General features: G+C 35.8%; 1 protein-coding gene across 1 annotated transcript in view; it reads right to left on the reverse strand.

Moving 5' to 3' along the window:
- The window catches only part of SDCCAG8 (SHH signaling and ciliogenesis regulator SDCCAG8), a 273,954-nt gene that overhangs the window by 170,485 nt on the left and 76,041 nt on the right, over positions 1–27,428 (reverse strand). Inside the window, 1 exon segment of the mRNA XM_044005377.1 lies at positions 26,951–27,067. Within this exon segment, the coding sequence (XP_043861312.1) occupies positions 26,951–27,067 (117 nt within the window).

Genomic DNA, 27,428 nt, shown 5'->3' on the forward strand with positions numbered 1-27,428 from the left:
CCCATCAATCGGGGAATGGCTGAACCAGATGTGGTATATGAATATAATAGAATGCTATTGTGCTATAAGAAATGACAAGCAGGCAGGTTTCAGAGAAACCTGAAAAGACTTAAGCGGACTGATGCTGAGTGAAACGAGCAGAACCAGACCATTGTACATAGTAAGAGCAACATCCTGTGATGATAAGCTGTAATAGACTTGGCTCTTCTCAGCAATACAATGATCCAAAACAATTCCAAAAGACTCATGATGGAAAATGCTCTCCACATCCAGAAAAAGAACTGTGGAATATGAATGGAGATTGAACCATACTATTTTTACTTTTTGTGTTGGTTTTTCTTTTCATTTTTGAGGCTTTTCCCTTTTCTGATTCTTCTTTCACAACATGGCTTATGCAAAAATATGTTTAATGTGATTGTACATATATAACCTATTTTGTATTGCTTGTCGTCTTGGGGAAGAGGGAGGGAAGAGAGGGAGGAAAGGAAAGAGAGGGAAGGGAGGGAAGGAGAAAAATTTGGAACTCAAAATCTTATTTAAAAAGAATATGGAAAATTATCTTTACATGTAACAGGAAAACACCATTAAGAAAAAAATTTTAAAAATAAAGATTTATGTATCATTTGAGAGATTTATAAAGTGTTTTTCCTGTGAGAAGTATAAATATTACTGCTTCCATTTCACAGATAAGAAAATTAAGGCTGAGATGTTAAGTAATTTAACCATGGTTGCACTCTGTTAAAGATTAGAGAGAGGGTTTGAACCAAAATGTGGACTTTAAGATTAATGTCCTTTCTACTGAGCCTCTCTGCAACCATAGCAACTACCTCAGTGGTCACATTTATTCTTTCTTGATGTATTCAAAATATACAAACATTCTACTGAAGAGTTTTCAATTGAACAACACAGTAAAAAACACACACACAACCTTTTATGCTATTTAAAATTGGCCTCATTTTGATGACATGACTATCATGTCAACTCCTTTGAAATACTTCTTAGCATTGCATTTGCTAGAATGACTTCTCCCATCTCACTTTCCCCTCCCTATACACACATTATTAAGTTCCCCACTGGCAGACTATTGTGCCTCTCAGCAGCTGTCCAGAATACCTGGAGTGAACTTGTGAAAGTTTGGAAAAAAGCAACTGAAGAGGCGTGAATGGTGGTTTGCTTCTTTGATGAGAATAAATGTAAGAGTAAAGATCTGCTCACCTTCTTCTGTATTCATCAGAAAGTTTGGTCTGGGGCATTTGTACAGAGATTAAAAATGCACAGAAAAGTCCAGGTCACCTAAAGAAGACAATCACTAGAGAAAATGCCTTAGAGACATGTCTAAACTGGAACTGCTCCTCACTTACAAAGACAATTTTCTCATTTTCTAGCATGTGGACCCTTATTAAACCTCCCTAAAAGTCCTATTTATGTCTTGTCTAACTTCATGTAAAGGTGACCCTGGGCTCTCTAAAGCTGGGTCATTGGAGTGTAAACTCTGGCAGGTGAGAAATGACTTAAATAGAAGCCTGGCAATGAACTACAAATCTATTGTTTATGGTCCGGTCTAGTTAAATTCAGAAAAGCACATTACTAGAAAGTCAGCCAAAGCATGATGAATTTTTCCTCCATAGCCACTCTTTAAAAACACCTAAGTAAGGTTGACATGGGTAGAGTGGAAAATGAAACTGAAAGAAACAGAAAAGGATCCTTGAAGTACTTAAGTCCATGGAACATCATGACAAGTGTGCTCTGTGCCTATTCATTATGAAATATGACTATCTTCAATATATGACACAGGATTGTTTTGCTAACTCCTTCCCACAATCAAATTTAAAGAGACAGATCAGCTCACCAAAAATTTTAGAAGCTATAACAAATATTAGTGTTTTAAAGAACACAATGTGCTTCTCATCATCAAAATATAATTTCTAATAAAAGTTGTAGCAGGCGAGGCAGGTGGATAGGAAAAAATAAGCTGTGTACCCATCCAGGACCCTTACTCCAAAAGCAGCTAAATTAAGATCTTTTCTCCAGGCTGTACTCTGGATTCTCTACTCTACTCTCACTCTACCCTAGAAATCTCTTCATCCTGGACATTCATTCTAGCCCTGGAATTCACACTGGAAGTAATTTCCACCATCCTATTTTATTCTTATATCTCCTGGAGATTACCTCCTCTACTATCCCCATACTCTCGCTTATCTTCATTATTTTCCTAAATAGGGGCTGTTTCCCCATTGCCTGCAAACATGCCCCTTTCTCCTCCATTCTCAACAAAACAAAACAAAACCCTTCACTTGATTCTTCCATCTTACTTATAAGTCCGATGGCCTTTTCTCAATCCTCTTTCTTCTTAACCTCTCTGCAACCTCTGACATTGTCAATTGGCCTCTTTTCCTTGATACTTTCTTCTCTCAAGTTTTCCAGGACACAACTTTCCCCTGGTTCTCCTCCCATCTATTTGCCTTCTTTTCAGTCTCCTTTGCTGCATCTTCATTCAGGTCATGCTCAATAACCAAGGACATCCCCCAGGGCTGTCTTGAATCCTTTCACTCTTCTCATTCTGTATTAGTCCACTTGGTGATCTGCTCAACTCACATAGTTTTAATTATTATTTCTATTCTAATGGTTCACAGATATTTCTGTCCAACTTTAATCTTTATGCTGACCTCCAGTCTCACTTCTCCAGGTTAGAAATCTCAAACTGGATGTCCAGTAGACATCTTAAACTCAACATGTACAAAATGGAACTCATTAACTTTTCCTCTAAGCTCTTCCCCTTTCCAAATTTCTTCATTTTATTACCCAACCTCCCTGTCTCCCAGGCTCACAACCTAGATATCATCCTTGATACCTCAGTACCTCTTACCTCCATAGCCAATCTATTGCCAACTATCAACTGAATATATCCCCTTCTCTCCTCTGATACCCTGGTGCAAGCCTTTATCACCCTACCTCTAAACTACTGCAAAAACCTGCTGATTGGTTTGCCTGCCACAGATGTCTCCCCACTCCAATCCATCCTCCTTTCAGCCACCAAAGTGATTTTCTTTAAGTATACATTCAACCACATCACTCGCATACTAAGTAAACTCTACTGGTTCTGCATTGCCTCTAGGATCAAATACAAAATCCTCTCTGCCATTCAAAGCCTTTCATAACTTGACCCTATCCCACCTTTCTAGTATTTGGACACCTTACACCCCACCCCCACTCCACCTTCCACATACTTCAATACAGTGACACTGGTCTTCTTGCTGTTTTACAAGTAAGATACTCCATATCTTTGCTCCAGGCATTTTTTCTGGCTGTCCTCCATGCCTGGAATATTCTCCCTCCTTATTGCCAACTCCTGACTTTCCTAGCCTCCTTCATGTCCCACATAGAATTTTTCCTTCTATATGAACTCTTTCCCAGTCTCTCTTTTGTAGTGCCTTTTCTCTATTAATTATTTCCTATTTATCTTATACATAGCTTGTTTGTACATATTTGTTTACTTGTTCTCTCCTCCATTAGACTGTGAGCTCCATGAGGGCAGGGACAATCTTTTGGCTTTCTTTGTAACCCTAGCACTTGGCACAGTGCCCGACACATAGTAGGTGCTTAAAAAGGAATGAAACAATGACATACCCCCTTTATCACTGCTATTTGACACAACTAAAAATTCTAGTGATGGCAATAAGAACAAGAGGTTTAATATTGCTGATGACATGATAGTTTGTTTAGAAAACCCAAGATAACTGAAAAAGGAATTGACATAATTATCAGCTTTGGAAAAATAGTAAGACAAAAAAATAATAAATCCACAAAAACCAATAGCAATTTTATAAAAATCCAAGATAATAGAAAGGAAACTCCCAGTGAAAATAACTCCAAAACACATAAAATGTTTCATAGTCAATATTCCAAGGCACATTTAAGAATTCAATAAATAAAATTATAAAATACACTAAAGAAATAAACTGAAATGATAAAAGGGATAATTACTCATTTGAGGGCTGTACCAATAGGATGATAAAAAGTTTACATGACCCAAATTAATGCAATTCCAGTTAAATTACTAAGAGAACATATATCTTGAAAAAATAATAATATGGAAAAACAAAAGGTCTAGAAATTCAAGGGACATAATTTTTAAAATAGAAATGAATAAGGAATAACACTCCCACATCTCAAATTGTCCTATAAAGCAGTAATCATGAAACTGTTTAGAACCAGTTAAAAAACAGAAAAATGGATCAATGAAAGAGACAAGATAAGCAAGAATAAGAAACAATGCAAATCAATAGCCCAGTGTTTTATAAATCTGAAAACATAAATTATTTGGGGAAAGAATTTCCTAGTTGACAAGATCTGGTAAGAAAACTAGAAAACAGTTTGGCAGAAATTGTACTTAGACCATTATATTACACCATATACCAAAATGTATTCATGACTTGAATATCAAAGATCAAGTTACAAATACACGAGAAGACAGTCATAGGAGATAATTTCACTGCCATGGCTAAAGGGAGGGGTCATTACAAAAAAGACAGTTGGAGAGGTCAGGGTTATATAATAGATTTATAGTAGCACTTTGGGGTCTAGCAAAGAATGAGATTCCAAGTGGGTGCCCATTAACTGGGAAATGGTTGAACAAAGAAACTGTGGCATATGAATATAATTGCTTTGTAAGAAATAGTGAATAAAATGAATTCAGAGAAACTTCAGTAGACTCAGTTAAATAGATGTAGGGTGCAAAGAGTAAAACCAGGGCAATGATTTATATAATAGCTACAAGAGTGTAAAGGAAAACAACTTGGAAAGCCTTAAGAACTGTGATCAAAGCAATGGCCAATCTTGACATCCAAAGACTGATGATAAAACATGCCTCTTGACTGGGGAAAGACATCAAAGTCTAAAAGTACAAAATGAGACATACTTTTTCGGAAACTGTCAATGGGTTGATTTGTTTCACCTGATTCTACTTGCTATAAGTGATGGCTTCTATTTGGGTTTGGCAGTGGATTAGTGACAAATGATAGAGATGTTAAAAAAAAAAAGCATTAAAGAAAAATACACAGAAGAAAACAAAAGCATTATCAAAAGACATAAATAGGCCAATTTAGTTACTACTTTGTTAAATTTAATTAACACTTTTGAAAAACGAATTTTATGGAACAGAAGTTTGTAGTTTTGTATGTAATCATTAATTTTCTTCTCATATTGAAATGCTTGTATTTGCTGATTCTTAAATTCATAACAAAAAAGGAAATTTTAAATGAGAAAAAATGAAATAAGAGGAAAAGAAAAAAGAAAGAAAGCAAACATATCTCTATTTGGTTCACTGATAGAGAACTGTCAGAAGAGGAAGCTTTCTCCATCAATGCAGACTTGGAATTTATAGTCTTAGAGAGTTGTCTAGAGCAGAATTGTCAAATTCAAATAGAAAAAGGGGACAACAAGACCACAAAACCATACATAAGGATCCCTGCAGACTGTAGCATATTAACTTAGAAAACCAAGTATTGAAATTATGTGTCTCATTGTATTTTTATTTATTTCATATTTCTTAATTAGTTTTTAATCTGGTTGCCCCAGCACTTGGGAATATTACAACAGCAATTAGCTTGGAGCCTTGTGTTAGACACCTTCATCCTAGAGCACTGCGTAACCTCTAATCAACTGGTTAGTTAAGAAGAAGGGGTATGGGGGGCAGCTAGGTGGTGCAGTAGATAAAGCACCGACCCTGGATTCAGGAGGACCTGAGTTCAAATCCGGCCTCAGACACTTGACACTTATTAGCTGTGTGACCCTGGGCAAGTCACTTTAGCCTCATGAGGAGGAGGAGGAGGAGTATGTATTGACCTGGATGATATTTGAGATCCCTTCCAACTTTAAGATTCTGTCATACCAGGAAAACTAAAAGATATTTTCAAGTTCACTAGATGAAAATATTTGCACTACATAAAAGTAATTTTTGCATTTAATTGGATTTTTAAAAATTGTGTCTTTTAGATAAATCCTGAGTATATAAAAACATCGGTTTATGTGCACCAAAGCAGCATCAACAGTAGACAATGACAAAGAATAATATAGTATTCTATGTAAAGCATAATCTATACATGTAAAAGCCTGAACTTGGGTTAATGACAATAAAGATACAAGTATTATGGTATTCATTAGAGTCATATTTATATTTCTGCTATAATTTTCTGTTTAAACTAAAAACTTCTAAATCATTTCCTCCTTGCCACTAAGAGATGATACACTTGAATTATTTAAGTATGAATTACACAAGCCTTGGATTTCCTGGCAGGGGCCTAGCCTCAGTCAATATTTTCACAGGATGAGAGTTCTCAGGAAGCCACAGCATTTGCTACTAAACTCATAAATGGTTATATTCTTTCCAATGTGAAGACAAACAAGACTCTAATTAATGAATGTTCATAGTTACCTTTGTTATGGAAACATTGGCCAAATTCTATCTTTAGCTATTAAATACAATTTTATAAAACATACACAAAAAGTTAAAGCAACATAAATAGCAATTACACACACACACACACACACACACACAGAAAAGAATTAAATAAAAGCAGGTACTATGCTAGACACAAGAATATAAAGAAACAAAAAGCAGCCACAACTTCACAACTTCTCTGGGCCTTAGTTTATATGTCTCACCTATACAATGAGGCAGTCAGGTTAAATTAACTCTAATATCCTTATCTCCTAATATTCTGTGAGGTTGTTTAGGCCAATACTTGCTAAGGGATGGTCCTAGGAAGGTCACTGGATGTTCATATATGGCTTTTGAAGCAAGTAAAACAAATGTTCTGATCTTCCCCAAAGCAAACAGTACCTATAAACTATAAACTCCTAAAAGAGCCTGAGTTCAATTCCTGGAAAAAATCCAGAATGTATTATGAAAGAGATGGTTTTATAATAGCTAGAAAAGGAAGTAGTGATTTGGCTTCAGCAAAAACAGATGAAATTATACTGATTTTATTTCTTTTTCTGACAATGCTATTCAACTGAGATCAACAACATGGTGAAGACAAACAGCCTTGAAAGACTTAAGAACTATTTTCCCCACAATGACCAACCACAATTCTAGAGGGCCTATGATGAAACATCCTGGTGGAAAAGTGATGGATTCAGGGTACAGAATGAGACATGGTAAATGTGGTAATTTACTTACATGAATATTTATCACAAAACTTAATTTTTTCCAACAGGGGAGAAAAAATACATTTTTATTCTTTGAAAAATTTAATTTTAAAACAATCGGTTCAAATTCCATCATCTATAGGAGGTCTTTTCTGATCTCCCCTGCTACTAGTGCATTTCCATTCAAAGTTACATTGTATAGTCTTCATATGTGTCTCATTTAATCATATGTGTATATGCTGTTTCCTCTTGTGGGATTATTTTGCTTTTGTTTTTGGATCCTTAGAATTTAGCACACAGCGCCTAGCATATAAATGCTTATTGTTCAGCTGACTAATTTTCCAAGAACGTTTTACTTAATTCTGTTTCTGAAGAAATGACAACTCTGAAATGCCTCTAGTATTTCCTCCATGTTCCTCTCCTATCTTTTCTTTTCTTCTCCTCAAGGTAATCCACACTGTAAATTCTTCCCTGCTATATTGGTTTATCTTGATCTAGGGGATCCTATACTTACTGACATAAGATTATAAGACTGAGGAATCACAGAGACAACGGAAATCACCTCATGCAATCCCATCTCCTTACAGATGAGGAAACGAAGGTCCAGAGTAGTTAAGTGATTTTCCTAAGCTTATATTGATTAGTAAATATCAGAAATGGATCCAAACCAATGTCCTTTGGCTACAGATCCAATGATTTTCCACTATACTTTTTGTCTCACCTGTTCTATTCTTGTAGCCAAAATGGCTAAAAAATTGGAGCCAAGATGGTGGAGAAAAGACAGGGACTCACCTGAGCTCTCTCACATTCTCATGTAAACACCTTTAAATAATGCCTCAAAATTAATTCTGGAGCAGCAGAACCCACAAAAGGACAGGGCAAAACAATTTTCCAGCCGAAGACAACTTAGACGGTTAGCAAGAGAAATCTGTTGGGGCTGGTGCAGGAATAGAGTACAGTCAAGTGCAGGCACTGACCCAGCAAGACATAGCAGGTCATGCCTCTTGGAAGCGAGCTGAAGGGCTTGGGAACTACTGAAGTGGCAAGAGTGGCTTCCAAAGCTCTCGGCCCAAAGAGGGTAAGGAGGTTAGACGAATGGTCAGAAGAAGATTACAGGGCTCCCTTTGCTGGCACTGGGTGAAGGACTCTGTTGCATTGCCCATATACAGATCTGGGTCCCAGTCCTAGTCCCAGTCCCAGGTCCCAGGTCCCAGGTCCCAGTTCCAGGATGAACAGGAGCCCTAGCACACTAGAGCTTGATGCTGCAAAGGAACAGGGACTCTGATCACAGTTCTAGGTCGGAACAGAGTGTTTATGGTGGCTCACAAACCAGAATATAGGTCAAGAGAGCAGTGACCACACCTCATCAGTATAAAGGACCATCGGTGGGAGCAAGCAGGTGATGCAGTGGATAAAGTACCAGCCCTGAATTCAGGAGGACCCGAGTTCAAATCTGGCTTCAGACACTTGACACTTACTAGCTGTGTGACCCTGGGCAAGTCACTTAACCCTCATTGCCCCACAAAAAAGGACCAAAAGTCCTCTTCAATCAAACTGATTTTTAGGAGGCACCTAAGTAGCACAGTGAATAAAACATTAGACTTAGAATCAAGAAGGCCAGAATTCAGATCCTTCCTCAAACATTTATTAGCTGTGTGACACTGATCAAGTCACAAATTCTTCTGTCTCAGTTTCCTCATCTGTAAAATAGAGATAATAGTAACACCTCCTCAGGGTTGTTGTGAGGATCCAATGAGATAAAAATTGTAAAGTACATGGCAAAGTTTAGAGTTCTATATAAATGCTAGCTATTGTAATATTATTATTGAGGAATTTGGGCTTAAACACACTGAAAATGAAAACACTCAGATGTAAAGTTCAAATTATAAGTATCCTCTTTGCATTGTAAATGTATTAAAACCATTTTGCATAAGAAAGTTCATAGGGGTCAGGTGGAAAAAAGCAATACTTGCAATGATAAATAGATATAAACGTGTTACTGTACTGAGTGAGGCACATTCCCTCTCCTTTTATCTGCCCAGGTTCATTACTCAGTAACTATAAATGAACAGTTTTAAAATCCTGCCCTGCTAGACAATCAAGGAGATGCAAAAATAAATAAGAGAATTCTCTCCTCAGGGAACTTACATACAATCTAGAGGGAAGGCTGGAGCCTATGCACAAAAACAATAAGTCGAACATTTACAAAGCATTATGCAAAATCTGAAGAAAGATAATTTCTAACTGGTGAGGTCACGGGAGGCTTCATAGAGGAGGTATTTGATGTAGGTCTTAAGAGGAAAGGATTTTAAAAGGTAGAGTTGAGGGAAAAAAGCCTTCTGGGAATAAGCAAAAGGCTTATTAGCAAGCAAAAGGTTATCAAGGACAGCCGGCTGTCCTAAGTCAAATAACCAAGACTGATTCTGTATCATTTGCCAATTGATCCTACTTACAGTTAATCAATTTTGTCCTGCTGCTGCTTACATTATGATTCTTTGTCTCTGAAATTAGTTCAGAAATTCAGCAGGCTTGCAATGAGTTAAATCCAGTTCTCTTGTTAATCACTGTCCTCTTTTTGCCTCAAGGAATTCTGCTATCCTTGGGGGATATGGGTGGATACTAGGGAGCCTGGCCTAGTGTTTTCACACCACCAATTCATCCTTTGGTGCCCAGAGGTCTGGGCCACTGTCTTTGACATTGCAGGTAAGCTCAAACAATGAACAGTTTTTAAGTCACAGGAAGGAAAGAGGGGGTTGTTGCCAGCCTCTAGATTCCCTTTCAACCAATCATATAATTCCCTGCACCTCAGCTATGTAAACAGCCATGTTGTCCTCAACCCCATACATATCATGTAGTATGTTCTGTTCTTTGTTTTGTACTCCCCAAAACTTAGAAAAGAAAACTGTGCCCCTCATTCAGGGCCTTAGTTTACTGGGGAAGCTGAGATTCTATTTATTAGTAAATTCACACTTTATTAACAAATTTATTGTGCTCAGAATGTTGTGCCTCAGTTTACCTTATTTTAAATGTTACATAGGGAGATGTGGAAAGTCTCAGTATGAAGATCCACATACCTTCTACTAAGCCCTGGGTCCACATGAACCCCACATATAAACATACACACTTTTCCTCCATGCCACACCTTTTGAACTTCATGCCACTGAAATCTCTTCATTCTACAAGTCACTTCAGGCATGGAATTTATGCCTCAGAAGGACCCTCTCCCTCTAGAACCTCTGTCTCTGACTGGAGGGCCACTCTCACAGGCCAAGCATCTCTTCATTTCCCACCAGGCTGTGTTCCTCGGAACTTCTAGTCTCCCATCCCTTTTCAGCTGGCTTTTATGTGTTTTTCCCCTCATTAGAATGTAAGCTCCTTGAGGGTAGGGACTATCTTTTGCCTCTCTTTGTATCCCCAGAGCCCTGTGCCTGGCACATAGTAAGCACTTGAATGCTTTCTGACAGACACATACATACATGATAATGACTCTGACATATGTCTGCTTAGTTTGATTTACTGGCTATATCCCCATAACTCAAGAACCCTTCCCAGAAGACTCAAACCCGAGGCTTACAACCCAAATAGAGAAGTACCAATGTAAAAAATCAGGCCATGGTATCATAGGTTAAATATGATGACAGAATCACAGATTTTAAGTTGGAAGAGACTTTAAAGATCATCTAGTGCAATCCCCTACTTTTAGAATTGAAAAAAAAAATATGCTCAGAAAGGTTAAAACCAAATCATAGAGGGAAGTGAAATAATCAAAATTTGAAATTTTATTCATTGGCTTTAGACCCTGAACTCATTTCAAGTCAAAACAAGGAGCAGTTATTAAGCATTTACTATATGCCAAGCACTGTGCCAACCACTGAGTGATACAGACAAAAACAGTGCCTGTCCTCGAGGAATCCCCATTCTAATGTGAGAGACAACATGAAAAAAAAGGTTATGTATGAATAAAATGTATACAGGATAAATAAGAAGTAATCTCTTTCTTCTTTTCTTTCTTTCTTTTTTTTTTTTTGCGGGGCAATGAGGGTTACGTGACTTGCCCAGGGTCACACAGATGGTAAGCATCAAGTGTCTGAGGTTGGATATGAACTCAGGTCCTCCTGAATCCAGGGCCGGGGTGCTATCCACTGTGCCACCTAGCTGCCCAGAAGTGATCTCTTTCAATACCTGTGTCTCTCCTCTGAGATCAGGAAAGGTTTATTTTAGAAGGTAAGATCTCAGCTAAGATTTGAGGAAAGCCAGGAAAACCCAAGAAAAGGAGGAAGAGGATTCCAGGCATAAGAGGTCAGTGAAAAGGGCACAGTTTGGGAGAGGGTGTGTCCTTTGCAAAGGAGGCCAATTATGTTATATTGTAGAATATACAGAAGGGAATAAGTTACCATAAAAAGACTGGAAAGGCATCAAGGGGCCAGGTTGTAAGGAGCTTTAAAAGGCAAACAGGATTTTATATTTGATCCCGAAGTAACCACCAATATTTATTTAGTCAGGGGAAAGAGAGGTAGTGACAGGGTCTGTAGACAATAGCTACCAGAATTTTGATTGGGTGGTAGATATGAATTGCATGAACAACAAAAAAAGGAGAGGTTCCTGAGCATGGAGGTAGGTGGAAAACCTGGGGAATGGCAATGGGGAACAAGCAGGGCTCCAAATCCCCCACTAGGACCAGTGAGCTGAGAAGAATGAGTGAAGATGCAGCTAGAATTGGGAAATGGTGGCCAGGGAGGCTGTGTTATCCGGGAGGACCCAGATTTCACTTATTGTTGTTAGAAGATGGAAGTAGAGAGAAGGGAAAATACTTAGGATAAAGGGAAGTTTGTCGCCTATGGGATAGACGTTCCAGAGAACACAGTGAAGAGGTAAGTGGCATTCGGTTGGGACTTTGGGTGGTTGTGTTGAGAGATAAAAGTAAGGAATGGGGAATAAGGAATTTAGGATTTAAATAATAATGTACAGAGGTTCACAGTCATTGAGATATGTGGGGTATGACCAGGTAGGAAAACACTTATTAATATGTAGGAGGTAACATTCCTCTTCCCATAGGATGCTAGAAAACATACAGGAGAAAAATGGAACGTGAATTTAAGGTCAGATGGGAAGCCCATTTCACAACCCCTCTTTGCTCCAAAGACTGGGAATTAGGCAGGGGATGGTACATCCAGAGATGCAAATCCCACTCTCCATTCACTTTCCTCTTCTTCTTCCCTCAAGGGCAGAGACAATAGGAGATGGAAGGCCGGTGGTCAGAGAAAGGTCTTGTTGATGCAGAAGAGAGTTGGGTGACATGCACAACAGAAGGAAGGCAATCAGAAGATCTCAATCCCCTTCTCAAGGGCAGCTATAAGCACTAAGCAACAAAAGCCTGCATAATGATGATGGCAGTGTCAAATGAGAGAAGATACAAGAGATGCTGCTGAGGGAGAACCAACAGAACTTGACAACAGATTGGATATGGAAGGTGAATGAATGTGAGGAATTCGGGATGGCACTTAGATTGCAAGTTTGGGTGACTAGGGTCATAATGGTCCCCTCAACAGAGTTACCTCACCTACTTCCTGGTTCAAGATCCACATCCCCACTGATTGATGATTCACTCTTGCTTTACCTGTTGTTTATAATCTAGAAAGTTGATATGCTTCTCTCTTTTACCTTCCCAGTTTCTTCTGGCTTTCCCCTCCCATACCCATCCCACAAGACCCTGAAAACTCATGCTGCTAAGTGAACTTACATGATTTCTGAAGAGAGCAGAGGTATATATGTATCTCCACAAACTAGCATTGCCATCTTTATTACACATTACTCCCTTTCACTCAGATCAGCTTGTACTTGTTCCTGACCTTGTCCTGTACTGATGCCTTGGGCCCTCTGCAGAGTCAGAGCTGCCTTCTCCCCCACCTCACCCCCAAAGGCCTGGAACATTTTTCTCATCCCTCCCCTTTGAAAACCTCTTATTTCAAGACATTGCTCAGGTAAACCATGAAAGCTTCTCTAATTTTCCCAGCCCTGTGGCACAACAGAATGCTTTCTGATTGAAATCAGAGATTTGGAATCTTGTTCCTGTTACCTAATAGCTGTGTGACATTGGACAAGTCATTTAAACTTTCTGGGCCTAAGGTGCCTGGTCTATAAAGTGAGATCCCTTCCAACTCTATGTTCGTGATCTAGTGCATATATCATTAATATTTTCCCTATATCTTAAAAGTGTAGATGTCAGGACTATTTAAGGCTATGTCAAACTAAAAATTTACAAACCTCAAAGATCTCAAAATTTTAAAAAAGTAAACATTCTATACTATTATCAAGTATTTAGTTGAAAGAATGAAAAACATTTAGGTGTAAATTTAGAAAAACCCTTCTTAGTAAAAGAGTTAATTTCATAAAGTATTCTAAAAGTTAAATTATAATTTTATAAGAAAAATCTTTATATTTATTTTGTTATACAATATATTCCTTTACTAAAACAATCATATTTCTTACCATGACCTAATCAATGTGCAATTATAAAACATTCCATAAAAATTTTTTGGTTTTTAAGGATCATTTAGTGAAATGTCTAATAAACATATGGATGCACAGAGGAAATATGCAACTAAAAACCATGATAGTTCTCATTTCATATGTATTTGCTAATTTACCCCAAATACCTTTTAAGATGGCTGGTCTATTATAGGCTGCCAGGTGACACAGTGGATAGAGCAATGGACCTGAAATCAAGATGATTCAAGTGCAAATCCTGATTCAGACATTTAGTAGCTCTTCAATCATAGGCAAGTCACTTAACCAATGTTTGCCTCAGTTTCCTCATCTCTAAAATGTGGATAATAATAGTACCTCCCTACCAGAATTGTTGTGAAGATTAAATGAGATGTGTAAAACACTTTGAAAACCTTAAAGTGCTATAGCAATGCTATTATTATTATTATTATTATTCTCAATTTTTAAAAATGAATAAACTAGAGTAGAGACATATCTCTTAGGGAACCTAAGACCTCCTGGTTGATGCCTAGAACCCTCCCATTAGAGTTCGATTTAGAGAACTGCAGATCTTTTAGCTTTAAGGGATTTTTAACTTTTTAGCCTGGAATTCAAGGCCCTTCATAATCTGGCTCACATTTATCTTCCAAGCCTTGTTAAGAACTAAGCTCCAAACTGGACTATTGTACTTACAATCCCCCAAACACAACCTTCACTTCCCTGTTCATGCTGTTCCTTAGGCATAGAATGCCTTCTTCACCCCCACATTTATACTTTTCTTCTGCTATCATAACCTTCTTTTTTGAATTTCAATTATTGGTTTACATGCCTTATTTTTCTAAATAGATTATAAGTTCTTTGGATGGGCAGTATTTTCTTCTTTATCTCCCACCACATGTACTTAGCATAATGTTGAACACAATGGATTATGCACAAATAGGAGTTTATTAATGATTTCTTTAATGAATCTAAAAGAATGTAACCTTCAAGTCAAATACTGGGTTTTTAAAATTTTTATTTTGAATCCCTAGGATTTGGCATAGTACCTTGCATCTAGAGTAAGGTATTTAATACATGCTCATTAATTGAATTGAATAGATCAATTATGTACACCCTAAGTGTCAAATTTGAAGGCCATGTGGCAAAACTCCAAAGTATCTGCAAGACCCAGATTATAGTATAATTGGGAAATGCTTAACATAATAAATAAAAACACACCACTGAGATGCATCATAATGTTAGGTAGTGTGGTAGGGTGGAAAGAGCCCCAGTGAATCCTTGGGTTGGGAGCAGTGGTGTCAAACTCAGACAGAAAAAGATTTTGTAGGCAGCATGTTGACTTAGAAGACTACAAATTAACATTATCTATGCTGGGTTATATTTTTATTTATTTTGTCAACCGTTTCCCACTTACATTTTAATTACATTTTAATGTGACTCCTAAGCCACAGGAGTTTAAAACCTCTCTTCAAGACCAATCTGCTCCCTCTGGTCTTTTAAAGTTATGAATGGCCTTACTATGGGAACCAACAAGGATGAACACACACACAAAGAAGGGTGAACATGCATGGAGCCAGTTTAGTGTGTCCATTAAATAAGGATCCATAATATGCTGGGGCTAGGAAAGAATCTAAAGATCCTCCAATCCAGCCTCCTGGTGATATACAGATAAAGAAACTGAGGACAGGCAAATGAAAGCAACTCAAGTAACAGAAAAGTTCTGAAAGGACCTCCGAGATCATATAAATTCAATGCCATTCTACTTTTTTTTGAGGCAGTGTTAAATGACTTTCCCAAGGCCACACAGCTAGTAAGTGTCTGAGGCTGGATTTGAACTCAGGTCCTTCTGAACTTGAAAGGGAGTGCCTGAAGGGTGATCAAGTTCATTTGTTCTAAAGTGTAAACAAAGAGTTAAAAGAAAATTTGCTATCTCTTGCTTGTCTGAGTTCAAAATTAAGAGACAAGACATGAAAGCACTCAGAATAAAAGAAATGTAACTGTGCATTGGTTACTTTAATACAAAGTAAGGGATATATAATCTTGAGTTTTATAAATATGGGGAGAGAAGATGCCTTTCTAGAATATTTTTATGGGAATTGCTAAAATATTTTAACTCAAAAATAAAACACTTTACTCCTTTGTATTAAGAAAAAAGAGTTCAGATGTTGAAAACCTAATCTGCATAGAAAAGACTAATTCTTTACTCGTGAGTCTGGTTCTTCTCTTGAGCCATGCCCACTAACAATAGATATCCTCTAAGGCTCTATTTTAGCCCCTCTTCTCTTTTCCCTCTAAACCAGGGGCTCTTAACCTGGGGTTCACAGAAGAGCTCCATGGACAGAGCTTGGGGAGAATTATCTCTTTGTTTCAATATCATTTATTTTCTTTGTAATTATGTATATATGTTATTTTCTTCATTGAAAAATACTGTTCTGAGAAGTGGGTTCATAAGCTTCATCAAGCTTCCCAAAACATCTAAGACACACAAAATGTTCAGAACCTCTGCTTTTTAGGGTAACACTTGGTGATCTCATCAAATCCATGAGCTCAATCTCTATACAGATGATTCCTATATGTGTATTATATAAATTTAATGTAAATATATTCATATTTATAATATACCCTCTCTCTATAAGTATATATGCACATATTTGTGCATATACACACATGCATACACATATACACAGGTTATTAAAGCTTAAAATCACATTAAAACTTTTGAAAGACTGTATATAGAAAATGTAGTACCACCAACTGCCTTCTGGACATCTCAAACCAGATGTCCTCTGGGTATTTCAAACTCAACATGTCCCAAACAGAATTCATTATATTTATCCCATAATTGTCCCCATTTATGAGTTTCCCTAATACTAACAAAGGCACCATTTAATCTTCTGGTCACCCAGGTTTGCAAACACAGGGTCATCCTCAAGTCCATATTTTCACCCCAGGTAACTGCTCAATCCCACTGCCAAATCTTGCCAAATATCTTCACAAACATCTCATGTATACATCTCTTCACTTGGAAAGCTATAACAATATTTCAAACACTTTCCATCTCTTTACATTGACATGCAAGAGCATTCTAAACTGTCTCCTTTCTTTAAGTTTCTTCCCACTTCATCTTCCACTGCTATCAAACCACTTCTCTAAAAGTATAGGTCTGACTATGTCTGTCAGTCCCTATCTCACACTCTACCTCACCAAGCTCTGATGTCTCCCTATTGTCTCCTGGCTCAAATGTAATCTCCTCTATTTAGTGTTTCAAGCTCTTAATAATATGGACCCTTCCCATCTTTCTAGTCTTCTTTTCCTTTACTCCCCCCTCCATATATATGCACACTCTAGGACCCAACAACAAGTTTACTTGCCGTTTTTCTCGATCAACACTTCGTCTCTCTGTGCTTTCACATTGGCTTTCCCCGCATACCTGGAATACTTTTTCCGTAATTCCACCTCTTAACTTTACTGGCTTTCCTCAAAGTGCAAATCAAATGCCACCTTCCATCCTGGGACCATTCTGGTCCCCTTAGTTGCTAGTGCCTACCCCACTAAAGTTACCTTCCATTTACTCTGTGTATATTTTAGAAGTACCTTAATTATCAACAAGTTGTTCTTTCCATGTTAGCATGGGAGTTCCTTTTAGGAAAAGACTTTTTTATCTTTCTTCGTATCCCTAGCACCTAGCACCCAGTACATTGCCTGGGACATAATAAGTGCTTAATAAATGCCTGTTGATTTGATTACAGTCATATATTATTAGTATAGTGACTGTATTTTAACCAAGTTCAGTTACTTTAAGTGACTAAACACTTTACTCCATTACTGAGTTCTTAGAATCACTTGTAATATCTCAAGTAAAAACGTATGTTTCAGGAAAATCCCATTTTTACTATGCTATTTTAATAAGAATATAATTTTTTAAATGTAAGAAATCATTTTTCAAGGATTCAAAATATGCTTATGGATCTCTTAATTTTCGAATGAGTTTTACATGCATTTATACATACATGCATATGTATATATAATAGTTCATGTGTTTAGAGTTATGATTTATAAAAGCACTTTACAGACATTGTGTTTTTGATGTTAATGACAATTCTATAAGATATGTAATTGAGGTATTTTATTTCCATTTTACAGATGAGGACAATGAATCTCAGAAAATTTAGTTATGTCCTATGTCACAAATTATGAGTGTCATTCTTAAATTTGTTATAAATTAGTACAAATCTAGAAAAAATTAAAAAATTAAAGAGCTTTCAGTTGAAACAATTCTCTCCTTAAACAGCATGATGATAATCAAAAATGGGTAAAAGACAGGACAAATACACAGAAAATTTTTACACAGATATTTAACTAATGTAAAGCAAGTGACATAATTGGAACACTAAGAGTCTAAAAAGTGCCTCAATCAGCAAACCGTGAATTTAAATAGTAGAGGTAGGGGCAGCTAGGTGGCTTAGCGAATAGAGTACTGGATTTGGAGTCAGAAAGACTCCTCTTCTTAAGTTCAAATCAAAACTCAGATACTCACTAGCTGTGTGATCCTGGGAAAGTCACTTAATCATGTTTGCTTCAATTTCCTCATCTGTAAAACTAGCTACAGAAGAAAATGGCAAGTCACTCAAGTATCTTTGTTGAGAAAACCCCAAACGGGGTCATGGAGAATCAGACATGAATGAAATGAACAAACAACAAGAAACATACTCAAAAGCTGCTGACCATAAGCCCCAAAATTATTCCCTGAGATGTGGTCAAAAGATTAACAAAAAATTCTCAAAAGAAGAAATGTACACTCTTAAAATCCACATGAAAGGATGCTCTAAATCACTAATAATATAAGAAATACAAATCCAAAACACCCTAAGGTTTCATTTCACATTCAGAAAACTGACAAAGATAACAAAATACCAAAATGTTGGAAGGGATGTGCAAAGATTAGCATGCTAATGTATTATTGGTAGAGTTGTGAATTAGTACAAGCATTTATAGAAATTAATATGAAATTACTTTAAAAAGTGATTAAAATGCCAATATCCTTTGCTCCTTGGATCCTACTACTACAAATATACCCCAAAGAGATCACTGACAAAAAAAGACTCATGTATCTCAAAACATTAATAACAGCACTTTTGTGGGAGCAAACAACTGAAAACAAAGTTGATGCTAGGAAATATCCAAAATTGTGGTACGTAAATAGAACTGAATATTACTATGCTGCAAGAAATGACAAACTTGATGAACATAGGGAATCATGGGAAGACTTTTACAAAGTGATGCAGCATGAAATAAACAGAACTAAGAAAAGAATTAATGCACTAAAACAAAATAAATGTAAAGATGAACCATAAAACAATAAAAAATGACACAAAATTACAGAGAACAGATGTGCTACCCCCAAAAAAATATAAAAGACACTTCCTCCTACTATGCTGCAAAAACAGGGAGTGGTCAATGGGTGTGGAACATGGCACATATTTTCCAATTGCTTTCATCATCTGGTCAGTTTTGCTAATTATTTTGTTCTTTTTCATCTTTTTCTTTTAAAACTGTTTTTGATATGGGATGGTTCTCTGGGAAGGGAGAATGGGATGGATACAGGGGAAATTTTAGGTAACATGAAAAATAAAATATATTTATAACATTTATTTTTTAAAAGAAGTGAACCTTTAAGAAGTTACTTGATATGAATTTTACTAAAATGAAAGTTACTACTAGAGATGCTGTAAATACTAGAGAAATCCTTGTGGTTGGAGTAACATGAAAATAACAAGCATTAAAGTTACCTAAAATCAGGCTGTATATTCCAAGATAAATATTTTCTTTGAAATCCTTAAGCTACGTGCTAGCCCTTAGTTCTAAGCATCTTCCTTGTTCCCTACTTGCATTTTAATTGTTTAATAGCCCTCTTCAGACAGCAAAGGGATATTTGTTGTTTGATGGCTTAAAAAAAAAACCCACCAAACCAACAAATTTTCAGTGAATGGTATTTTTCTGTATAATGGGTATTGAATGCCAAATCAAAATAATTATATAAATGGTTTGCATACATGGTAATTTCTCTATTTACTACATTTCCTTTGAGTGAGAATATCCACAATGTTCTCAATTATTTTATACATGTAATTTATGATAAGAGTTTTAAATAATGTGCTCCCTATGGCCAATTTACTCAATATATTCCCATGGTTGATAATGTAATTTTGTGGTTTGTTACTGGGAATAAATATAAATGAAGACAGGGATTTGGATAACTGTCTAAATACAAAATATAATTTCAGAAAGTTAAGATTTTTTAAAAAAAACTTCATAAATTAATACAGTACATTTGTTCTGGTCAATTCCATTCAAACTAAAGTACCACAAATTTAAAAAATATGTTGATTCACATGGCTTAAATCAAACTAGAGAAGATGCCAAATAAATGAATGAACAAATAAATAAATAAATGAATAGATGAATGAATTCTACCTCGATTAGGCTGTGAAAAGAACAATTTTTCTAATTATATGAATATAGAATAGGCTTTACAAAAAAGCTCTATTGCATCATATGCATTACACAGATTCTCCCTACTACAAGCTCTAGCCTACACAAAGCTGTACTAGATTAGGTTGTTTTTCTGATGTGTTGCTTTGCAATTTTTAAACTATTCTCCATATATGTATTCTTCTCTTCCCCATCCCTCCCCCACCTCCAAGCAGATTCTAAGGTCTTCAGAAAGCAGGAGCTATTTCTTCTATTTGTTTTGCCCCATAACACCAACTTCTGTATATAGTACGTACTCAATAACTATTGCTGATTGGGAATAAAAAGAAGAAACAATACAGGCCACATAAAACAGAAACTGGATGTGGGAGAGTGCTTGGTAGTCTTTATTTTAAACTGGAGAAAGCCAGTCTTATCAGCGCCATGACAAGGATAAGGACTTGAATGTACACAATAAGAAACATAAAACTATGTAAAATAATATGTATTATCCTAAGCTTTACATGACTGTTAGGATCAGGGTAATACGATGTCATATTCTTTCCTCAGGCACAAAATTAGTTGGGTATGGTGCTGCCATGTGAAAGGTATGATTCAGTGGATATTATCCCATACCTTCTTCAGAAAGAAATGTGTCTGCCAGAAGTGGCAGGCCATTCTTTGCTGGAACATTTGCTATAACCAGACATAAGCTGTCTTTACTGCAATACAATAACTACCTTCTTCTCCCCTGCACACATGTGTACCTAGTACTCTCCTAGAAACACACAAGAGAATAAAGTTCAATTTTATTTAACTTTTATTAATATGCAATTATTATATTATAATATTATACATTATACACAATTATGATATAGTGTGGTTATCACATAAATTGTAATATAATTACATAATATATCATAATTATAATATATTATAATACAATATATTATAATTATACTATAAAGTATATTATAATATTATAGGTCTTAGAAAATAGAAGAGGCATCACAATTCATTTATCTATGCTTAACAGACTATATATATATTATTTGGTATATATTTATATGATATTCAAGAATATTATAGAACCCATGAAGTATGAGCCTCAAGAAGTCACCTAGGCCATAGTTATCAAACTCCCACAGCCCTAGTTCTGTCTAAACAAGATTAAAATGTTACTGGGAAATGTTTAAACAAAATGTTTTACAAAATGGTTTTCCAAGTCAATATGTGGCAGACAGGGATCTGTTTCCATTTAAGTCTGTCACCAGTGATCTAGGCCATCTCCCATACCTCCCTGCTGAACCACAATCTAAGTAAGAATTGGGACTCCTACTAGTCAAAAAAAAAAAAAACAACCCAAAACAAACCAAAAAACTCTAGTAAAAGGAATTCCACAGAACATAACATAATAAATAGATAGGAGTGGTTCACTATCAGGAAATTCTTCCATAAATCCAACAAGTATAGAGAGTTATGGGGCTAGATGATAGGAGCAATAGGAACAAAAAGAAGATTCTGTAATGATCTGAAGTCATCCTGATAAAGGATCTTCAGTAGAGTGACTGAGGGATATGTGCTTTGCTTATTTAGAATTTTATTAGTTACTTAAAGCCATAGATGAATTTGCAGGTGCCACAAAGCTGGGAAGGATAATCCACATACTGGAAGGCAGAATCAGAATTCAGAAATATCCTAACAGGCTATAGTGAGTGTTAAATCAATTAAGATAAAAACTTAATCAAGAAAAGATAGCAGAGGCAAAGCTAGAAAAGAGTTTGACTACCCAAAGAACTGGAGTTTCAGTGGATGACAAGCTCAATAGAAATCAAAATATAAAATGTCCGTCAAACAACAATACCACCCCAAATCTATTCTTAGGTGCAAAAGAGGCATGTATCAAAATAAGCAGAACCTCTAGGAACAGTGAGGCCACCATGCTTGGTTTATCATTCTGCTGTAGTTCTTTGTTAGGTTCCTGAAAATATTTTAGGTAGAAGAGACCAATAGACCAAAGAGTGTCCAAATGAGAGCCACAAAGTTGGTGAAAGGTCTTGAGTTCATGCCAAGTGAAAAGTGGTGAAAGAAACTGGAGATATTTAGAGAAAATAAAACTCAGTGCAGATCTGAGAGACTGTCAAGAGGCAGGATTTGACAGACTTTCCCATGTAGCTCTAGGGCTGAAAGAAACCTCTTAGGCTACCTAGTCCAATCCCCTTATTTTACAAATGAGGCAAACCAGTCTCAGGGGAAGGTTGTGACTCGCCCAAGGAAATACAGGTGGTAATTACCAGAAGTGAGATTTGAACCCTCTAACTCCAGTCAGTGTTGGCTTGTGTTTTCCTCCCCTGCCACCCCTCCAATTGTACTATACTACATCAGAAGGCACAGCTAGAAGCAATGCGTGGAAGTTACAAAGGGGCAGCTTTAAGTTTGATGTAATTAAAAACTGCCTAAATAACTCTTCAAAAATTGAAGGTGTTATTTCAGAAGGCCCTCTCCCTGAGGGTCTTTAAGGAAAGGCCAGAGGACACCTTGTTGGTATCCTGTAGGGAAAATTCATTTTTTAGGTTTAGGATGGACTAGATGCCTGGGGAGGTTCCTTCCTACTGTAAGACTGTTAACTGTCTTTGGCTGTGATAAAGTCACTCTGTTCCTGTTCTGCAACATTTGAAGATAGAGCATTAAGTCCTTAAACATTAGACTAATACTTTAGTATTTTCTAAAAAACCGTACAATCCTTTTATTTTTCTTTATTATACTTCTTTCCTGACCTTAAATCAGGTATTTTTTTCCTCCTCCTTCATAATTTCCAGTTTTTCATACCCTCAGAATATCAAAACCAAGGGATCAAATGATTAAAATAGAGAATGTGAGAATTACTTCATAGGCTTATCAGTAATATTCCTTTATGGATACAGCCTACTTTTTACATTTTAGCACCAAATTGCTGAGTTTCATTGAATGTTGGTCTGAATAATCCCCATATGCTTTTCTGCTATTATTCTCATGAACAAACTTTGGATTACATTTGTTTTACACATATGCATCACTCTTTTACTTGCCAAACTTCTTCTTAACAATATCTATAATATACTGACATAATTCTGCATTTTATTTCTTTGGTTCTATAGTTTAATCATGTCCCCCTAAGTGGTAACTTCTGCATAATATGGTTATATTATTTATATTCCATCTTTTAACTCACTGACTAAAATAAGTAACAGCAGATTAACTATGAGATTCTAAACACAAAACTTAATAATACCTTCTACATCCTGAACAAAGTCAAAGCCAAATGATTCCTTATTGATAAATAAATGAGGATGTTATAGCCAGTCATTTGCCCCTGTTATAGAATAGGCTAAACAAGCTGGTGACTGTGCCATATAAGGCATCTGGTATATCCTGAACAAGTTCTATTTCACACACTAGTGGCTTCCGAGGCCCAAAGGGCAAGGCCAAAATAAAGGAGACCTTAGAAAACATTTTAAAAAAATTCTTCTTGAAGCATCAGGAACATAAGGAAAATAGGTGTATTTATATGCATCAAAGAATCCCAATTCTCCTAGCACTGCTGCTTTTCACCAAGGTGAAGAGATGGAGCTGGTCTTCCACTCTGCTTTGCATAATTCCAGCTTTCTTAGCGTCAGAGACAATTTCATTACTGTGATGTTTAAAAGAATACCTTGTGTTGGCAAAAGTTTATCTATTTCATACTCATCCAATTCTGAGAACCAACAAAGGCTCTAAAAACCAAAACATGAGCTAACATTGCTTGCAATGTTCTTAAGTCTCTGGAGCAGAGGACTCTCAAATTAAACATATATTTGGGCTTCTCTCAGACACTAAAGATCTCTGCTCTAGATATGGTTATAATTGAAGTAACAGCAGAATAACCACATCCCCAAAAAGCCCCCTACTGGACTAAATTATATATTTCCTTAGCTTGTTGATAGGACAGCTTGTCAACTTGGAGCAGATTCAAGACTAAAAAAAATTTTGATGGAGTTTAATAATAACGCTACCAATTGTACATTATAACAAATAAGGATTGTGAGAGATTTACTAGAACTTCACTTTATTTCACATAGAAAATGACGACAGCCAATATAGGCTAATATAAAAAAAAATATACAGGTTGTCTATAAACATAAAATTAAACCCTAATTAAAAAAGAAAGCCCAGATTTTTCATTTTCCTATGAATCAAATATCTTTTCCTTGCATGAAGCATCCAGCGAAGTTGACAGGAACTGTGTAAACTGAAGATATACAAAGGGGTCGATGGGAAGAACAATCTGGCCATCAGTTCCTATCATAATATGGGGGAAAACGGAAGGGGGAAAGCACTGTCATTGTTGCTCTTCTAACCTTTATTTCTAATTGTAGTCTTGTCTCTGGTTGGAGGGAAATTTAATTTGGTGATCTAACACTTGCCCTATTTAGTATACATGCACACACACACACATCACAAAAATCTCATTTTCACTATACCTCAATGACATTCAGCTTTCATCCTTCCTACTTTTAAAATACGAACAAGAATTCATATTATCTGGAAAATTAATAGAGTAATAGTGCAAAAAATTGTAGCCAAATTTGCAGTGTGAAAAGTTTTTTTTTTTTTCCTTGATAAACAAAATGAAAGGAAAACAAACATTTATTATGTATTCTGGTATTGATGTTTCAGTTATATGTCCAACTTTTAAAAGTCAAATGTAAATCTGTCTCCTGTGTGCAGATGGAAACCACGGAGAGTACCTTTTTGGTCTCACAGCCAGAAGGTCGGGTCATGGCTGAAAGACCAAAGAACAAATGCGATTTGCCATTCCAAACTATTCAGAAACAAGACACCACTATCTGTCCTTTTAAAAAGTCTGTTCAATGAATGCTGTTGACAACAAGTACCTAGGAGATTTCTTCACATTCTGTTAAAGATACAGGACAATGCACACTCATTACTGTATGAGGAGGGTTTTTATATTCAATGCCATGGCCTCTTAGAAAGTAGAATTTCTATCTAAAGTCTTTTAAAAATAATTTTAAGAGTTAAGAATGTACTACAAGATAGAAAAATCTGAAAATTATATTTTTAAATTCTGAAGTCCCATCCTCAAAAAATGTGATTTATGTAACAGTTACAACATGATGCTAGATTGCTACAGGGGAAATGGCTATTAATAATATAGAGTCATGTTACAATTAATTTTATAACAGGTAGAGGAGAAGAGACAAGGTATTAATAATATGCAAGGTAACAGAGAATTTTCTTTGTTAACATTTTCCTGGGTAGATTAAAATACTATGCCTGGGGTCGGCTATAAAGACAAACAATGGTAATATAACATATAAAACACTCTACTTTCAATTTTCCAGTTAATAAGCACACCAAGATGATACAACTCTTTTTTTTCCAATGTCAGAAGACAAGAATTCCCTGTGTTTATTTCTCACTAGGCCTTAAGAACCTAGTAAAAGAATTCTCCGATCTGCTGAACTAAATAACATATCTTCCACTGAATCCACTAAAAATATATTTAAAGACATCTTATAGAGAATTATCGAATTTTAAAGTTTAAGAAAAAATCTTATTGATGATCTTTTCTATCTTTTACATTTGACAGATAAAGAAACTGAGTCCCAGAGAAGGCATGTGACCTTAAAAGGTCACACATTAATGTATTTCTTTCATGTCTACTGCTCTTTCTAAAATAATTTTCACTACTTTAGGGTATCCCTAAAAAAAATTTATTGATTTAAGTAAAAATGTGGACTATTTTTTTTTTGGACTATCTATAGTTCAGTAGCAGAGATTTCATATAAATTCTCAATTAAGACCTGCTAGATATTTCATGTCCAATTTCTTCCCTTAATTGTCATATTTTCCAGTTTATTTTATTAAAAGGATAAAAAGTCAAAGATATCAAAATTGTTGATATAGTTATGCTTTTATATCTCCATGTATAGATCTGGAAAATTTTTACTGGGGTTCACCTCTTCTAATACCTATAATATGTAATGATGACTCGAACAGTTGTACTCAAAATATAAAACTAATTATACAAATAATAATTATTTATACTGCTTTTCTCTACGAAGACTAAATGATATTATGTAAATATTCACATGATTACATTATATGTAAAGAGAAGTGTGCACCTAAAATACTCCATATTGAAACATAAAAACTAATAATCAGAAGTCAGCCAATGAGATGTCTCCCCGAAAACTTCATTCTCTCTCTTATGAATTAAAATTGGTATAGACATCCATTCAATAAAAGATACAACAACAAAATATCTGTTTAAATGGGAATTTCAGTAACAGTTCCCTCTCATATTTACAGTATTTCAAAGCTTCTTAAACTAAACTATTATGTGATTATCTAATGCACAAAATTGGTTCCCACACTGTCAGCAATCAATTTGACTGACATATTTACATATCACCTCCTCTCGTCTTACAAATTTTAAACTTTTCAATTAACCTAAAAATTCACTTGAGTTGCTTTTCAGAAGAAATTGGTATAGGAATATTTCTTATACTCAAAATATACTAACATATCCTTTTATTTTAGATGTATACATAACCAAATGTACATTTATGACTGAGAACGTGTTTAACAGATAGATGAAGGAGTTGTGTTCACAGCACTTCATGTGAAAGGTAATAAATAATATTTTGCTATGACGAATGAATCTTTAATCACATTAGCTGGCTTGTTGCCATTGAGAGACAGTCTTATAATGAACCACCGTAAACATGAATAATTCTAACTTTAGAAATAATTCTAGTAACGTCTTTAATAACTGCAAAGTTATGCCAGTATCATGTCTTACCTGGTCTTTAATTTCAAGCTCCCTTAGAGTTTTTGTTCTGTACTCTCTGTGCTCCTTTTCTGCCTCATCCTTCTTCATTTTGGTTTGATTCAACTGATAGCGCATTTCTCCACACACCTGTTAGATTACAGAGACAACATGGTATTTAACATGTAATCTATTGGGGATGCCTTCAATTAGATCTTTTGGTGCCCCCTAGAGGCTATTTAAAATAAGTACAATTCTACCTCAATATTTCAGAACAACATGGAGCATTTTACTGCAAGAGGCCTTGGACTTCCCCTGGGAACACGCCCCACCTTTTGCAAATGCAAAATTAGGACTTGAAGTTGGTGCTTTCCCAAGATTCATTTTGTAAGTTTTTCATAATGATAATAAATCATAAAATAAATCCATATATTATTTTCCCAATATTCACCATCATCTACTTTCAACTTGAATCAAGGTGTTAACAACAATGTTTTGAAATTTGTTTTGA

The sequence above is a fragment of the Dromiciops gliroides genome, chromosome 4, assembly GCF_019393635.1.
Source record: "Dromiciops gliroides isolate mDroGli1 chromosome 4, mDroGli1.pri, whole genome shotgun sequence".
Lineage (NCBI taxonomy): Eukaryota > Metazoa > Chordata > Mammalia > Microbiotheria > Microbiotheriidae > Dromiciops > Dromiciops gliroides.